General features: G+C 34.6%; 1 protein-coding gene across 3 annotated transcripts in view; it reads right to left on the reverse strand.

Moving 5' to 3' along the window:
- The window catches only part of LOC106464459 (transient receptor potential cation channel subfamily M member 3-like), a 96,302-nt gene that overhangs the window by 46,622 nt on the left and 30,329 nt on the right, over window positions 1–19,351 (reverse strand). For all 3 annotated transcript variants that reach the window (XM_013924604.2, XM_022392187.1, XM_022392186.1), the window contains exons 8-14: window positions 18,385–18,478; window positions 17,116–17,243; window positions 16,087–16,278; window positions 15,009–15,337; window positions 10,366–10,618; window positions 6,056–6,149; window positions 5,636–5,735 (exon numbers count right to left, since the gene is read on the reverse strand). In XM_013924604.2, the coding sequence (XP_013780058.1) occupies window positions 5,636–5,735; window positions 6,056–6,149; window positions 10,366–10,618; window positions 15,009–15,337; window positions 16,087–16,278; window positions 17,116–17,243; window positions 18,385–18,478 (1,190 nt within the window). The remainder of the gene's footprint in view (window positions 1–5,635; window positions 5,736–6,055; window positions 6,150–10,365; window positions 10,619–15,008; window positions 15,338–16,086; window positions 16,279–17,115; window positions 17,244–18,384; window positions 18,479–19,351) is intronic.

Genomic DNA, 19,351 nt, shown 5'->3' on the forward strand with positions numbered 1-19,351 from the left:
GCCAGACCCAATTTAGCCAGTTGTGCCTAGATACAAAGGCCAAAGGGAGGAATAGCAGACCATCTATTCTGAAAGAGCATTGCCCACCAAGGAAGAAAGACACAATCCCAGGTGAGATGCTGTGATAAGGATCGAAGCTTGGTAGCGTATTGTAAAGAAAGTTGCAAATGACGGAGGTGAAGAGGAGGTTTGTGGGACTCAGTGTACAAACTCTGGACTGAAGAAGTGCAAACAGCCCCGGTGCAGAGCCAAAGCCCCAGATGGTGAATGGGGTCCAGCATCTTCAGGGCCGAGGTCCTGGTGGAACCATAGACCCATAGTCCAGTTTGGATCGAATCAGGGCACGATAGATCCTGAGCATAGAACATCGATCCTCTCCCCAATACCTGGAAGAGAGGACACGGAGGATGTTCAGAACCCTTGCACATTTGACACTTGGCAATGAGAGCATCAATGTCCAATTGCTAATACGTCTCCCCGGGAGACAGGTGGAGAGAACAAACAGTGAAGGCACAACCCAAGGAAACACGGATGACTATGGCCTTTAAGGGTGTATCGAGGGACACGGATAAGGAGGGCACATGCTGGTCGACCAGCAGTGCCCCCCCCCCCCATGTACCCGCCCATCACACAACCTGTCATTCCGGTACAAGGAAACTGGCGAAAGGTGACTGTATCGGCAGGTTTAAAAATGTTTCCTGTAAGGAGAGTCACACGGGATGATAGTAGTCAAACTCAGGCCTTAATGTCACCGAGATAAGAACAAAAACCGCGACAGTTTCACTGTATCAAAGTGGCCATTTTTATGTAGGTTTAAGAGAACAGGGTGGAGAACCCTTCGGTTTATGACCACGCCATTTTTCTTTACTAGATGGAGGTCGATTGACCTCCATGGATCCTGCCCTTGATCGAGCGGGCAGAGCTCTGTCAACAGAGTGAGAATCTAATGACTGAGGACATGATCGAATAATCGTCCTGCTTTTAGGGGCCAAAGAAGGACCTGCACGGACACCAGAGGCTGGTGCCCTAGGAGGTTGACCCAGGCAGTCACTAGAAAGAATAGTGGGGACAGAGATTGGAGTAGACATAGACCTATCAACTCTATTATCCATGGAGGGCAGAAGACCTCTTACACATGGCATGAAAAAGACTCAGATGGAGGCACGGAAAGGTCCGTCTGCACTCCCACTGTAGCAGTGGAGCATAGTGCAGTGGCATATGTCCTAGATGTAGTAGGGAACAATAGCTTCCGAGCCTCAGGATAAGAGATGTTATTAATAGTCTTCAAATGCTGTACCTCTTTCTCCTCCACCCACTTAGGGCAATACTTAAAGTAAGAGGGGTGGGAACAACTACAATTAACACAGTGAGGGTCCAGTTTACACTCGTAGGCATCATAGTCCTTGCCACCACAACGAGCACAAATCACAGAACCACGACAAGATGTCTTTGAGTGACCGAACCACTGGCATTGAAAACATCGAAGAGGGTTGGGAATATATGGCCATACCTTACAGTTCAAATAACCTGCCTTAACAGTGGCAGGTGGATGTGGTGATGAAAATGTCAAAATCAGAACTGAGGTCGGCACCATAATTCCATCTTGTCGAGTGGAGATCCTTCTAACAGCTGAAACTCCTAAGCTGGGTTGAGAGGGACTTGAAGTCTATCCCCGAGTCAGAGATCCTTGCTGGTTTCTAATTCAAGGAAGCGTGGGGAGTAACCTCAATTGATATATCCCTGATGGCCTCTGAATACAAGGGGAGTTCACTGTGCTTAGGAGTGGATGTTTCAACCAAGATGTCTCCAGAATGGAGCTTCTTAACTGACTTTGGAGAGCCAGCAAGCCCCTCTAAGCCCTTCTGAATAAAAAAGGGAGATGTTTGACCTAAAGATTTATCAGACAGTGAATGCAGGATCACGAAGTGAGGTACAGGTGTACTTTGTGATGGAGACTGCTGTTCAGTCTTCTAGGCATGGTCGTTTACTGATTAGCAGAGTTTAACATTTTTCTTATTTGGATTGGGGGATCCATAATTAAGGAGAAAGATTCAGTGCCCACTGACCCACCCGCCATGAGTCCTACGAGGGGATGCACTACAATGTCAAACAAGGACACTGCAGCAATGCCAGGGTTTCGTGAGCACTATACCCAAACACCAGCATCAGACACAATGTCCACAACACCCGTTGAGAATGCCCAACACTGGACCAGCCAATTGACCCTGGGGGGGGGCACCCATCTACAGGAATTCAAAGCCAAAGTGGTGTGTTGCAGGGCCCCAGACACCACTCACCCACCAGGATCCTCTCCTCCCCTTCATGGGTCGCCACGCACGACAAACACGTGGGTGGATGTTTAGATCCCAGATGAAGTAACTGAAAATACAGAAGATAAGCTGAACAGTAAAAGGAAAGGTGAAATGTAGTTGATAAAACTGCCTTAGAACCAGCAATAATGGAAACCAGCAATCCATGGGCAAACAACCAAGTGAAAAAAGCTGAAACGTAGGCCACAAGAGGATGGCCTGTAGGAAGAGAGAGGCTGATGGACCAATGTTGACTAACCAAGCACTTCTGTTGATAGGCAAACAGAGTTAAAGAATGACAGAAATGGGATAGTAAAAAAGCTAAACAATAGGAGATTGCAGTCTTGCAGGCATGAGACTGGACAAATCCCACAAGTGAAGATGAAAGGGCAACACCCCTGAGTGATAGAAAAATGTGATTGGAGCAAAAGAGTATGGAAATGGGGCAGAGAATGCAGAGAAAATCAAGGCTGTGCCAGCCAAAGAAGCACCATCAAGTGTTGCATATCAAAGGAACTACCTATGAGAGGAGAGGTAGAAAAAGGTGTTTGAAACATCCAGCTTGGACATCGACAGCCCAGGTGAAAAGAACTGCTGTAGAGAAAAGAAATCCTCCACATAGAACTATGGGAAGAAAAGAAACTAGTTAAGAGAGGACAGATCAAAAAATGGAGTGTCATACTCTAATCTTCTTGGGCACTACAAAAAAAAGATGAGCATAACAATAAGGTGTTGTGGTAAATATTCTTTTGATGGTGTCTTGGACAAGAGATCTAAGTCAAATAAGACCAGGAAGCTGGAACAGGAAAGGGAGAAATTGATTTGGCAGGCAAAGGAACAGAAAGGTGAAGCTGAGAAAGACAAAAAACTGTAATAAACAATGGGGACTAATGATGGGCAACTCCAGCCTTGGTCTCCAGCAAATCAGAAACACTCCAAAGACCTCAAGGAAAAGAAATGAAGCCCAACAGCAATCACAAAAACCAGCATAATTGAGGCATACATTATCAAGGACAGCTTTCTGTCCCAACAGCAGAAGAACCAAGTAAGGAGAGATAAAGCAGGAGAAGTATAGGCTAATATAGTGAAAAGAAAAAAATAAACATCTCCAGAAAACCTCACCTGAACACAATGAAGTGCCTCAGACATAAGGTGAAGTGATAAAAGGTAATACAGGAGGGTAGTAAGTAAAAGATGAAGATGTGACACTTGGAATCTAAAAAGTGAAGTAAAAGTTTATGGGTCTAGGTAAAAAATATTCCAAAGACTGTGAATCAAGAAACAGAAAGAATGGATGTTAGCCAGGACAAAACAGTTAAGTAGACAAGGAGGATGAGGTGTGTTAGTATGGATGTGGAGGTGTTTGAGAAACAAATCTGCATGGACTTTAATGTCAGGTGAAGGAAGGAAGAAAAACTAATACTGAGTATGGGTTTCATGTAATAAAACAAATGAAGAAACAAAAAGATAAAGGAAAAAAGAAAGAACAAAACATACCTGTAAAATAATGTCAAAAAAGGTTTTAAAGTAGTGAGGATTTTCCCACAAAGACAATGCTGAGACTAAAGCAAACCTGTTGAGGATGATAGCCTGGCAAAATCATCCCGACCACATTCAAACTGGGAAGAAGGAACATCAGCAGAATGGATGGAAGGAGAAGGTTAGTGTGCATAAAGGAACCCACAACAAATTGTACAATGACTATCACATCATCCACAGACCACTAGTCCCCAGTAGCCACAACAGACACAGGTCCAGTATGAGGAAATTGCCACTATCACAGGATGAAGCAGAAGTTATCTTCATTTCAGAATTCATGATGGGTAAGCAAGAAAAAAGTATTATTTTGTTTTAATCAAAAGATAAGTTTTGTAAACTATTGCAAATTACATGCACTTCATTAATAATTTCAAAAATGAAGCTTTTTCAGTACTTAAAGAGAAGTTACTGTGCAAGAAGGTTGTGTTGTCCTCCTTCTAGTGGGGAGGGGGTCTATCATTGCATGATGTCATCATGCACTAGTGTGATTCAAGTTACAAACAATTTTTAGGTGGAGTTAGCTCAAGGCTAGTGCCATGCAAATCTCCAACTCTTGGGCTACTCTTTACCAACAAACAGTTGAATTGACTGTCACATTATAACATCTCCACAGCTAAAAGAGCAAGCATGTCCAGTGATGGAGATTAAAACCCACGACCAATAGATTGCGAGTCAAGCATCTTAACAATCAGGCCATGCAAGGCCTCAGGTTTGCTTAGACTAAAATATTGCTTTGAGCAGTAATGGAAATATTTAATCTATTTAGAGATTAGTCAAAACATCAGTTAAATTATAGCACTTTTAGGATGACTTATTCTAGTGCCTGGTATATTTTGGTGTTCTATAATTCATATTTGAAAGCTACATGAATTAATTTTTCACAACCAATCTAGTTGGAAATGACAGGCTTACCACACAAAATGCCTCAAGGCTAAAGAAAGTGCTAAATTTCAGGTTTTTAAAGATATTTTAACTTATTAATATATAATTTTTAACAAATGTAACTAAAATATCAGTATTAGAAAATTATTAGGTTAGATAAGAAAACTTAGATAGAAAGTTTCTCCTTGAGAAACTCACACGGGCTACCACTGTACAAGGTAATTCAATAATTTGTTTACCCTAAGGTCTCATATGGTGATTTAGTGCTTTTGTTACACCAATTAGACATGGTTGAAAGAACAATAAAACTCAACGAAAGAAGATGTGACACTGTTAAAAACCTGAAGCTGTTCAGGAGAAATAATTGTAATTGTCTGCTACAGTCTGCTGTTATCCTAGCAAAAGAAAAAGAGGTATTTTTGATTTTATTTCACATTTTTCTAATTTTGCTACAGTTAGAGAAAATAAGATATAACATATAAAGTCTTACTAAAAACAACTTTTGGTATTCATTTAGGAAGTTTTAGAGGCTAACCAAATAAAATGTGAAAACTGTAAGATGAAAATAAATATTTTCATTCTCATCATGAAAATCATCATCCACTCAGACTAAACTTCATAAATTCACAGACAAATCTTTTGTAAAAATACTTTACTAAAAAAACTTGTTTCTTTAGTAATATTTACCAAGAGCTTGCTATATTCTAAGACAATACACTTAATATACTCAGTTACGGTATGTATAATTTATGGTTAGATGTTGGTTGCAAGACCAATTAAATCAACTGAGCCTATCTTCATAGGGTTAATGTGAACATTTCTTTTTACTTGGCAAAGATATGTAATTAATAGTTTGGAAAACAGAGTAATAAGATTTGATATTTATCTATATGTACTTTATTTACCTGATTATAGACCCAACACGAGTTGTGTTTGTTCTGTATTGGGAACGTCGATCAATCAGCCCTTCAGACTCACCTTCCTTCTCATTGTCTGAATCTATAGCTAAAAATATGAATTATTACAGTTCAGGCCAACAACACAAATTATATCTTCACACCAACTATGCTTCAATTTTCAATAGTACTTACAGAATTTCGTAAACACAGAAAATTTAAAGTTAGTGCACAATACCTAATTAGTAATATTTATAAAAGTGATATGCATTTTTGGTGTTACCATTTATATTTAGAATCTGGAAATAATCAGAGCAAATATGCCTAGATCTAATTTATTTGACAAAGTTTGACAGTGGTTTTAATAACTACCATTTAACTTTGTTTCTAGAACATACATATGTGCTATAACAAAGAAAACTATATTACCATAATCACCAGAGAGTACCTCACAATCTTCTGAATCAGTTTTAAACCTCACCCAAAAATACATGGGAAAGATGAAGAATGCACACATCAATACCTGATTCAAAAAATAATAAAAATACTATTGTTACAAATGTTTTACATATTATTTTTAAAAAGTTTAATAACATTATAAGTCAATACACTAAGCAGTTAGTTTACAAATACAAAATTATTACTTCTTGAATACGTTTAAAGTTATGAAGTCAATGTTGCATTTAAGTTGAAAACAAATTATGTAATATAAGGTTAATTCAAAAGTAAAACTAAATAACAATTCAATGTGACTCTTCCATCATAAAGGGTAAATTAAGTATAAAAATTAACCTGTCTATTGAGTAATTGTAAAAATTACAGATTCAGATTATGTTATCCTATTACTGAACTTAAATGTACAGAAAATTATAGTCATTCAATACAGTCATGCCACTGCTAACCTTGGTAATAAAAGTCACTTCAGAATATTACATCAATTCACATGGCATAATTGATGAGAAACCATATCATATCAACATTTTCGAGAATTGTGATAGCTTTCTGACAGGAAATTTAAGCTTTTCTGATTCAATCCAAACATCCATCTATCAACAGATACAATACCTAGCCCCTGTAAAACTATTATTATCTTATATAAAGTTCATTTTATTTTACTTTGATTTTATTATTTATTATTGTGATCTTTAACTCTAACTTGTTAAACAGTAATTTTAGCAATGTCCACAATTCTGTTATATTGTTGTAGTCTAAGTCTATAATGTATTCTTTCAATACACTATTATTTGAAATAAGTTTTGTAACCTGTGATGCTTAAAGACATTCGAAAAAGGAGTAAGCAAGAACATCGGGTAAAGTATTAAAAAACAAAAAACATTTCTCTGAAATTGTTTGTCATCTTTCTTGAATATGTTAATTAAAAATTTGTAAATTCCTTATCTAATATTTGACAAAAAAATTCTGAACAAAGCGTATATATAGTTCCATGCAAATTGACAACAAGCACATTGTGTGATAGTATATTGTCATATTTATCATTGTCATTTGTCAGTGCTATATACAATCTCAAGACATTAATTTTGTTTCATTTAGTCCCAAAGTATTTTTATAACTAGACTTTGATAGATTAGTATTCGAATAAGTTTAATAGGCTTCCTGTTTGTACGAATTTCAAAGTCAGCTACTTCAACACACCACCTTTACTAATCCAAAAATATACAACTATCCATTAAATATCTAATTATCTATTTATCAGCCACTCCATTCTTATTGAAATTACCTACAATGAAGATCATAACTTTGAATCAGTCCATTATTTTTTCTCAGTTTTGTATTTCTGTGCTATTTTTTGGGATAGGATCAGATGATAAATTTTATCACTAGTGCTGAGCGATAATTGGGGTTTCCACAATGTACATTTTGCAATAAACAATGTATGACTTGACAGACCTATAATGCATAAACAACTAATTCCCTGGTTACATTACCACCAAATTTAGTCAGTCGATCATGTGGCATCCACAACTAATTGTTGCAAAAGACATAGCAATTGCATATTAAACACATTATAAATATTGTGTCTTAGCATGTATGGAGTGGCAGATAAATATTTATTATTCATATAAAGTTATTATTGATTAGTGGAGTGGAAAAATGAATATATTTTCATGTAAAAGTTATTATTTATTAGTTTAGTACCAGATAAATACCTGTTGTTCATATCAAATTTATTATTTCTTAGTGTAGTGGAGGATGAATATTTATTATTCATATAAAAGTTATTACTTATTAGTGGAGTGGCAGATAAATATTTATTTATTAGTTATATGTCTGAGACACTTTAGACATGACAAATGATGCATTTTTATGCAGCTATAAATTGTATAAATAGATTTTAAAAAGGATCCAATATTACTTTTTAAAGGTATGCCTAATTCAAGCATAGAAAAATGTATTTTAGTTTAATCTAAACTGGTTCAACTTTAAAGTTTTAGAACAAGCCAATATTTTTAGTTTTACTTAACAAAATTTTATGAGAGAGTAGTTGCTTTAAAACAATATAATTTACTAAAAACTGAGCTTGTTATAAAGCAAGATTAAGAGGGAAATTGAGCTGTTAAACAGATATTTTAGCATCAATTTTGATAAATTTAGTATTTTTTGCAAGTTATTGTGTAATTGTATATCAACCTTGGCAATGGACGTACTTCTGTCTAGATTTTACATCTAGTGTATTCTATTTGTTCTTCTCAGGAGCCTGCTGACAAAAACATAATTGTCAGAAGACAGCCCAACCAGTATTCTGTATCTGACCCTAAACGAATTCAGTGCTATCCACCAGAGTAATAGAAACCTCTAAAAATAACACAATACCTTTGTACGATGTCACACATTTAATTATAACTATTTATCTTTACAAATGCATGTACATACACTTTCCTTAAAATTTGGTACTGGAGTTATTTTGTTGCAAATTCAGCCAACCCACTTTACCCAGTATGCACTGTGAAACAACAAGTGTGAATTTAGCACCGACAAAATAGAAGGAAGGCAGCTAGTCAACATCACCCTCCATTAACTCTTGTACTACTCTTTTACCAATGAATAGTGGGAATGATCATCACATTATAATGTCCCCATGGCTGAAAGGACGAGCATGTTTGGTGACAGTGATTCGAACCTACAACCCACATATTGCTAGTCAAACACCCTAACTACCTAGCCATGTCATCTATTTTATTTTGTATTCATTTGATGTGCAGAAATATTTTTGAAGGATGAGGTATGAATACCAAAATTATATTGGAATTTGTATGCCTTAAATATGTAAAGAAATAAGCTTGATTCTGCTCTCAAAATGGTACATTTTGAGTCCTAACAATTGTAACCGAGATTAAAGGTTTTCCTATGCATGATATTCACATGTATTGGTTATAACTGCTAATATTAAGTTATAGCATGTTAAACTAATTACTTTCTTGACCTACTATTTTGAAGTGAATTTAAAGTTGTATTAGAGGTACATCAGTTGTTCAGAGATATGATATGTTTAAAATATGACTTTATGAATTTTAGTAGGTATAAATTTGTTTCATATCCTGAATAGCACAAAATTTCTTTTTAAAAGCTGTATGTTTGAATCTCTACAATACATATCTGTTTTAAAAAAAAATCTATCCTGCAGCTTTTTGAAAGAAAACTGTTCCATATACAAGTTTAAAGCACCAAGAAAATTTAGAACTAAAACAGTGACATTTTATACAATGACTAGCTTTAGAGGTCCAACTTTAAATTATTGATATTCTCAGTATAAAAACTGAATAAAACTATAATCTACAGAAAGAAATACAAAATAAACATACAATATTGTGCATAAAACTTTAGACTTCAATAAGATGTTATTTTTTTAATTTTTCAGCATGTAAAACACATAACAATATGCAAACCTACCAAGATATTTACATAACTAAGACTGCTTTAAACTGTATGAAATAAAAAGGATAAAAGCCATAAAAGCATCTCATACACGTACACCCACTAATTATATGAAATAAAAAGGATAAAAGCCATAAAAGCATCTCATACACGTACACACACCTCTTCCTTCTTACTCTACATCTTTGCATCATGTGACATACTTTGATATGCACTCATACGCATGTCTTACTTAGAATCATGTTAACATTTCCAAAAGGAATGTTATACTGTATCGTTACACATCAACATTGCAGCAACAACAGTTCTACCAAACAAACTTTCACTCTTGTAACACATCAAAGCTTGAAGAAGGGGGGGGGATATATTGTGGTACCATACAAATTTAAGAATTTGAACCCAGCTCACCCCGAAATCCATACCTCTACCACAGGAGTGTACATTGGAATGCAAATGGTTGAATTCTCTAAGAATTAATGTGTTCAACATAAAAAGATTGTAAATCTCAAATCTTGTAAATTGATTAATTATAGAGAAAGCAAGCTGGAAATATCAATATTATGTATTGATTATACATAAAATACTACATTACATTTCTAGGGAGTTATAGTACTTCCAAAGACCACTGTATAACATATAGGCAAAAACACAATAAAGTTCAGTAAGACACAGTTCAAGGTAAAATATCAATAATTAAAAACACTGAACACTTTAGTTTTACTTTACATTTGCTGCTTAAAGCCTGAACCTATTAAATTCAACTTAATTTATGCAACTATATGAGATACTTTAAGTTCTCTAAGTATCAGCATCCATAGCAGCTATAGAAGCTATGAAAATATTACCTTAAACCACTGTGGCAGCTTCATGAAACCCCAGGTAAGTTCCCTGATACGAATGTTGCCCAAAAACAACCATGTCAGCCACTTCTGACAACAAGGATGAGATAAAAATGTCCGATTTTGGGCATCTGCTGCAAGTTCCACTGCTGTCTTATACGACCAATCTGGGCTCTCTTCACTGAGAACATCGAAACATCTACAAGTTGCTTCCTTATAACTAATGTCTAGAACTCCAATCGCCAATTCAGAAAACTTTCTGAAAGAGATACAATAAAATGAACAACATTTTGAAAAACAAAGAGGTCATTCTGTGGTGGAAATTGTAACTGTTCAAAATTAATAAATAATGTATCAGTCCAAAAGAGCTAAAAGGAAAAAGCAGATTATCAATCATATGTGGGAAAATACTGAAAAATTACGCTAATAATTCACGATGAACTTTTTTGTGTAAATGATAATTAAGTGTTCCATTTAAGTTGGTAGTAGATGAGCCACCATGTACAAATTTGTTAAAGTGAGTTAAGATTCATGTGTTAAAAGTTTTAGAAAAGAAATTTAAATCTTTAAAGTAAAGGCCATGATAACACGTGGAAATCATAAATATAGTTGATCAATACACAGGTCCTCATCTGAGCAAAATAAGGTGTGAAAAACTAGTACACATAAAACATGTTGAGAATCATTTATAGCAGTGTTTCTCAGCCACTGATTCATGAACTGGTACCTGTTCATCACAACCACCTTGTTAGTCTGTGGGATTTCACCAACACAAACAGAAACTGATAGAATATTGATATATAAATCACAATGGTTTTTCATTTTACCCTCGTTTTATTAATCAGGGACAGTTTTTGGAAGCAGCAAACCAGTCCGTACTACTGAAAAGGTTCAGAAATGCTGAATTTGACCATGTAACTTTCTTCATTTAAATGCTAACATTATTTACATACAGCATAAAGCATACAACATAAAGCAGTATACAGTAACTGAAGTCTGACAAATTTACGGCTAAGTTTATTTCAGCTAAATATTTCAAGGTTTCTGTTGGATCAACAACAGCACATCAAAAAAACACAACTGATTTAAAAACTTGCTATATTGTGAGTGTTTGTCTTTAGATATGTAAAACAAATTGGACAAGAATACATCTGGAGAGCTCCATCATCATCATCTTTGCCATTGTTTAGATCCGTTGATTCCCTTAAATAAACTAATTGCTATTGTTAATAAGTTCTTTATTCAGTTTATTTCATAGATTATCACAGAGTAATTAAACACCAAAGAACTGTAAAGTATTACTCAAATATCAATTAATGCATGTTCTCTTATTCATACTTATTTATGATTACTTTTTTCAGATTGCATACTACATATAGAAATCTTAACATTTTCTTAAATGAAAAATGTATTTCCAATAATACTTACCTCTTCTCACACTATAGCTATTACTCAACTGCCAAGGTTTCTTCCTTTGCCCATCTAAACATTGGTCTGACTTTTTCTCACTTGCTCCAGTTTTTTTTATACCCCCCCCCCCACTTAATTTCCCTGGCAAAATTTGTCTTGTGACACTCTCCAACTTCGTCAATGTGCTCTCTATCTTGTACTTTATAAAAGCACCTCATTCAGATAATGTTATCACTTTTTTGAGACTGACTCAATCCACAGTCTCTAACACTGGCTCTTAGTGGGGAGGAAGGGTGGGAGACTGTGACAGGAGGTCAGAATTATTGAAAATACATTTTAGATTTAAGAAAATGTTAACTTTCAAAACATACACACCTCTTCTCACATTAAAGCTAGAATCCCACATTGAGGAGGTGGAGGAGCTGGTGAGGGTATTATCCATACAGAAAGCATCTGCATAGATCAAGGGTGTGTCGATAGAGGATTGGCACCCTAGTGGGGGAACTGCATTCCATCCAGAACAGGTATGTTCTTCAACTGGAACTTAATTCATGTACTGTGGGTGGTATTTCACATGATTTATCATCACTATATATAGCAACACCAAAATGGACAAACCTTCTCCTCAACCTGAAGAAGTCTGTTCCAATGAGTGGCCAACCCACCAATCAGAGTTGCAAAATGAGAGCCAATCCAGCAGAACCTTGTGATGCAGCATCTATTCTGTTGGCAGAATTTATTTGGGTTGAGACAACTGATCTGCTACCACAGTCATTACCCATGGAACATGGCAAGCAAGCAGGGTGATATGATAGGAGTGGTCCCGAGAAAGGAAGTCGAAGAATCGAATACAAGGAGCCCTGGACCAAGTGCCTCCTTTATGAGAAATGCAAGACACCACCACAGAATTGTCAAAGTGAAGCCTGACGAGTTTCCCCTTAATAAGCCCAGACCATAAGGCATTGTCTTTTGAAGAGCAGGAAGGGCTAAAACATTGTGTAGGGAAGCCTTGTCATCTGTGCATATACCCTGGAATTCCTGACTGTTGGTATATTCACCCCATCCCTGAAGTGAGGCATTCGTGAAGAGATAGAACTGTGGATGAGGTGGTGGCAGGGAAACCTATATCTTAGTAGTGTCTCAACTTAACTCCTCAAGTTGAAAGAATGATCCTGTCTAAGAAAACTGGGGAATCCAGTGAATCAATGGTCGCATAAAGACCATTGAAAGCATCTTGTGCTCTTGTCCCTAGGGCATGAGGGATCCGAGTGATGCCCATATTCCCAAAAGAGAAAGAACCATCTGTGCAGTGGGAGAAAGAGAGGTGAGTAAGAGTTGGGCTTGCTGTTCCGTAGCATGGAGCCAGATGGGAGTCAGCTGAGCCCGACTGAGAGACGTGGTGAAAAAAAACCCAGACTGATGATATATTATATTGGATCAAGAATAGATGTCTCAGCTCTTAGAATGAAGCCTGCCTTGGTTGTTTCTGAAAGTATAATTAAGGTGCGATGTTTTGGCAATTGATGAGATGGTGCCAGCAGTAACCAGATAATGCTAGATATCAGAGGTGGGATAGGCGAGATCTGATATGCCTTTGTGCAAGAAATAATAATCCAGAAATTCATACCGTAAATCGGCCTGCCAATCAGAAAGTTTTTTTTAACAAAAATCAATTAGATAACACAGAAAATGCTTAAAATATATCTGAACAATTGTAGCACTGGGAAACCCATTAGCGATGCTTTGTTGAGAAAAAGTGGTAACACTATCTGAATGAAGTGCTTATGTACAGTACCAGGATAGAGGGCACACTGACATAGGTGGAGAGTGTCATGAGACAAATATTACCAAGAGCATTTAATTGGGGTATAAAAGACTGGAGCAAACGAGAAAAAGTCAGATCAATGCTTAGATGGACAAAGGAAGAAACCCTGGCAGTTGAGTAATAGCTGTAGTGTTAGGGGAGGTAAGTATGTTTTGGAATAATCAAATCAAACATTTTCAGTACATGAATTACACATTTTACAAGCAGTACCACCTACTAATTGGTGAAAAAAAATGGGCAACAACTTAGGGGAGTTATAGTGTTAGGGGAGGTAAGTATGTTTTGGAATAATCAAATCAAACATTTTCAGTACATGAATTACACATTTTACAAGCAGTACCACCTACTAATTGGTGAAAAAAAATGGGCAACAACTTCGAATGATGAAAGTCTAGAGACACAGCTTTTGGAGTGGATTATTTTATTATTGTTGGTCATCACTAATGGTCATCATCCAATAAACTGCCATCTATTGTACAAAATATTAGAAAACTGTGTAAGCATTTTGTTCCAATTTAGAAAAAAATGGTTAACATCTGTGTTTCGATTTAAACTAGGTTATAGCTCATGAAAAACCAAAGCTTCTTTTATTTTTCTTCTATTAGTGTTGTTTTCCTTACATAATATTTTTGTTGTTAATATTATTGTTTCACAGAACAACAAATAAAAATGCAATCAATATTAGCAATGTTAAAATCTTATGTAATGAGAACAACATTAATAGAAAAAAATAAAAGAAGCATTAATTATTTGTGAACTAAAACCTAATTTAAATCAAAACACAGGTGTCACCCTATATTTTTCTAAGTAGAAACAAAATGCTCATGCAACTTTCTAATATCTCATACATATAGACATCAGTTCACCTGAAGATGACTACAAGTTTTTTAAATGTTGTTATAAAGTTCCAAAATAAAATAATCCACTCAAAATTCTGTCATTGACTTTTATTTAAAGTAAATAGTAGATTTCCTTTCCTTATAACGAGCTTCAAGTGATCTGACCTTATTATTTATAACCTTCCAAAAACCTTTTGTAGATGCACTACTTCACTAAATATGCAGAAAATATATGCTAAGATTTTAATACAAAGCTAGTTTTCATACTAAAACAGAGGAATGGATGAATATAGTATTAAAAACTAGAAACAGAGTACTGTGTATCTTTCTGAACTAGATTATAACAAATGTTTCAAAACACAAAATGGTAATTATTGAACAAAATTAACAGTTTTAAATGCTTTACAAAATTTCAAATTGGCCAAATTAACAGAAATATTTCACTTTAAATCAAAATGATACAAAAAAAAACATCCATTATTGATTTATATATCCAGAAAGTTTTTATGTATAAATTTGCACCTAACCCAAATTTTTATGGAAAAATACATACATTAAAACCAGTAACTCTTTACCTCCTTGTTTTTTTCATTTCTAATTTGTAGCCTGATTCTGAAGTGTAATTTTTCAGTTCATTACACATCTTAGAAATAACAAGAGCCAAATGGATAGGTTGGTCCGAGTTCTGCCATAAAGTTTCTGCAAGTGTTATTCGGTTTGTGAAGATTGCCCACATTGTCAGAAGAGTCAAGGCTTTCCTCTCAGCTGCAGCAGGACTAACAGTGTACATGCCTACAGCATTTACAGAAAGTTCCTGAGAACAAACAAATTTTGGAAAACCAGTTGCTGTCTCAATAAGCCAGTTCAAGTCTTCTTCAAGGAAGTTTTTTCCAATCTTTACCAGCTAAATAAGAGATAGACTTTTCAGAATATATGTATTTATATATATAAAATAAGCATTAAATTCATTATTGTTTTATAGTGCTGATTTTAATTACCTATTGTTAGGACAGTGGAAGTCACATGATGCAGTTCGCACGTGCATGACTGAGTTTCTTGAATTATCAGGGAACTCCTCGAATTTTGTTGAAGCCTCTTTGTTAGTATATAAGCCTGGCAGAGAAGCCAGTGATAGATAGATAATTAATGAAGCAAACAGTAGTTACGGTAAGTAAAGTGTGTGTTTTGCACTCGTAGAGAGCAAAGTTATCAAGATTGTGAATCACTGTGATTTATAGGGTGTATTATAAAAGTTGTCAAGTTTAAAGTGATGAGAAACATATTGACTGTGGAATTACTATGTACTAAAAGTTTGTATCAAGGAAGAATAAACTGGTTTAATCAAGAAATGACTTGTATCACTGAAGTTCCTCGGAAAGAATTTCTACCGGAAATTATCGAACAAGCAGATATGCATCACTATTAACAATTAATGTAAATAATAGTATTGAAGCTGTTTATTTCATTATATATATATATATTTATTTATTTCTGAGATGAATCTGAAAAGAATATTGTTTAAGGAGCCAGTTTCTTGGGCTTAATATTTGTTTAAAACCAATGGCTAGTGAAAAATCTATTTCTCACAATCTAATTTTTTCTTAAAAGTTTCTCTGTTTAAATAAGGTGTTGTTTAAGCATACATGATCTTACCATTCCATGACCAAGAACTCCTTCCCAACAGACAGATTGGAAGAACTCCTGATCCTGAACTCGAAGAAACAAACTCCTGAGTCGCTTGGGTGTTAAATACTTGTGAAGCTTGAAACCTTCATTCAAGAAGAGATTTACAAATCTTTCACGATCTGGACGAAGTAATGCCTGTTCAAATATTTCTTTGGAAACCTGAAATAAAATTTCACCACATAATGCTTTCGATACACAACACTTCTTTTAGCTGAAGTGTGGCTAAGTTTACATGTCATTAAGATATAATACATATCAAAATCAGACTGAAAAATCAAAACTAATAGTGAAGTACCAAAAGTTGTCTGTTTACACATCTAAACTCTATTGTTTCTCTTAGTTAACCAAGTTTGCTACTTATCAACCACTTCTTAACACAAACTACTCAATCTGTGTGAAAGGCCAGTCACCAGTTCCTAAATAGTAATTATTAATGGCCAAGGTAAAGATAAAAAAATCTGCTTTATGACATAATGCTCTTCAAATTCTTCACATGTTGTCAGACACATTATTTTTGAGAAAATTTCACTAAAGTAACAATATAGCAGAGTTATCCTTACCAACAAAAATTAATTCAACACAGTGTCTTTTGATGTGAATTTACTTGTGTTAAAACACTGATTTTTCAAGCAAGCAATTACCTGCACAACTAAACAAATGTGATAATTAAATCTCACTTTAAGCTGTTTTATCATCGAAAGCAGTCTTTACACCACTCTTCATAATACAAAGTTAAGATTTTAGGCAACTTAACAAAAATATCCAACTTGTTTAAAAGTCCAGTTGCCTATTCTGAAACTTATACAGTTTAATTATGATTCCCTTCCATTTTTTCTTTTAGACAAAAATCAAACAAAACTCATTTAAAAGATACAAAATTTATGCAATACAAGAAGTCATCAATATCAAGGAATTTTATCATAATGGTATTCCCAGATACTATCCTACAAAACTATTGAAAAGCTTTGTAAAATCAGAATAGTTTTTCAACAATACCTTGAATTTATTGGTAAGATCTTTTGCAAACACTTCATTTAATGCTACTTGAGGACTGTTCCAATCAATGGTGAGATGGAGGTCTTTCTCCATTTGTTCATACCATTTTGTCACTTCAGACTGCTGAGCTGTATATGGACAGAAATTATTGCTACATAGGTACACATAGAAAGATCAATACATTTTACACTCTGAACACATAAAATACAGTTTCTTATGGTTAAATTAGTTGTTTTTTAAAACCCAATTTACTTTTATTAGTCTATAAATATAAATTAAATATTTAAGTGTTCTTTATGGCATTTGAATTTACTGTTTTGAGCAACCGAGGAATTAACAAAAGATGCAACTAAAGATTGATGCAGCAGTTTAAGTGTAAAAAAAAAAGTCTTGTTGATGGATCATAAAATGCTAACATTGCTAAGAGTTAAACTTGAGTTAAAGCAACTAGTAATGTTTAAGTGAAATCAGTTGATGTTAAATTTTATGCATTACACGTCTCCCTGTCACTGAACCATACAAAAAATGGTGGCACACATTCATTTCCTCATCTATCCCACAATTCATACAAATATAATCTGCCCATCTATGTATACATATATACATACTGTATTAGAAATGAGGAAGAAAAAGGTTATAAAAGGCAAATAATGCTACCCCTTTATTATGTGAAGATGAAATGCAGTGGTGTACAGTCAAATTCTGATAATTTCAATTGTTACTGGTTGTCATCAAACCATTCAGAAAGAGTCACACCATTATGAAGCCCATAACAGTGCAGGCAGTCATACTTTATCCAGTAGTAGTGGCAAGTTCCTTTCTATTCAACCCCATACATATGAACATACTGCTCCTAGTAAAATGTGTAGTTCCTTTTGTATACAACTCCACGTATACAAATATAATACTCCTAGAAAATTAAGCCCGTAGTTGCCTTTCCATTCAACCTCATAAACCGCTTTTTTCTTCTACACATATACACAAGTTGTCTCAAGAAGGAAAGTCTAACATGCTTTACTATTAACCTTAATGCAGTGAATTACTATTCCTAACTGTACTTTGCATTCCACAGTAATGTATTATCCAAAATCAATATACACACATCTCCCATAGTTTAAATAGAGATAGGTTGGGGCTGCTAATTTTATGGTGTTATTCAGTAAATTGTTTTAATAGTTTTGAACATCAAATCTGAAATAGCTTATCTAAATAGCTGTGTGTGTTTGTCTGCATAGTAAAAAAAAAAGAAGAAAATGTAAACAAACTTACACTTGAAGAGAGCCCTAAGGATGTTTTCATCCAAGTTTGTAAGGTCACAAGTGTGGCTATGAATGTTTAAGATAGTCAGATACGTTTGTTGACCCTGTAATAAATAATTACAAAAAAACTTGTACAATGTGTGTTGTATAGAAGTCTTGCACTGATATCAAAGTCATGTGGTTTACTCTGCCACATTGGATAACAGGTACTTAATTCTTCTTAATTAAAAAATGACAAATTTGTCTTTTAATATTGCATAATCTGACACTGTGAATCACCTCAGAAATCTGCATAAAGCAAGACATGTCAAGAAACTGAAGAGCAGTAGAGTTTCAGATTTGTATCTTTTGCCAGAGTTGATGTTTAAACCATTGATATCATATAGAGCTTTACTGACTCTTGTATTAATATAAGTGCTACTGACTAGTAGAACAGAATGGTTGATGTTCAATATAGCAGTATTGAATGAAATAGGAAATTTTGTGACATAAAGTGTGATACCTCTATACAAACTTTTTTGCTCACAGATGTTAATAAAAATAAAAATGCAATTTTCTTATCAATTAACAACTAAACTTTTAATCCATAACTTTGAAAGTTACTCAATACTGATTACTACCTCTATAAAAGTCAAAACAAATAGTTTATCCACAAGAGGAAAAAAAAGACTGGAATAGATACAACACTTAAAGTCAAAAGAGACCCCATCCAACTTTTTGTTATGCTTACTTAAATCACATGATCATAATGTAAAAACATTTTTTGAAAGATATTTAGAAAAACTCATTTACAGGAACATTTTTTGTTGAAAATGCCCTTCATGACTATATATATATATATATATAATTTAAGGACAACAAGGGACCTGTTGGTCCATCTAAGCTATTCCATCCACTAAACTAAACTATAAAATAAAACACTCATAGCCAGTCCTTATCATTCAAATATTTAACTGCATAACTACAACCAAAGGTGA

Source organism: Limulus polyphemus, unplaced genomic scaffold (assembly GCF_000517525.1).
Source record: "Limulus polyphemus unplaced genomic scaffold, Limulus_polyphemus-2.1.2 Scaffold1658, whole genome shotgun sequence".
Taxonomy (NCBI): domain Eukaryota; kingdom Metazoa; phylum Arthropoda; class Merostomata; order Xiphosura; family Limulidae; genus Limulus; species Limulus polyphemus.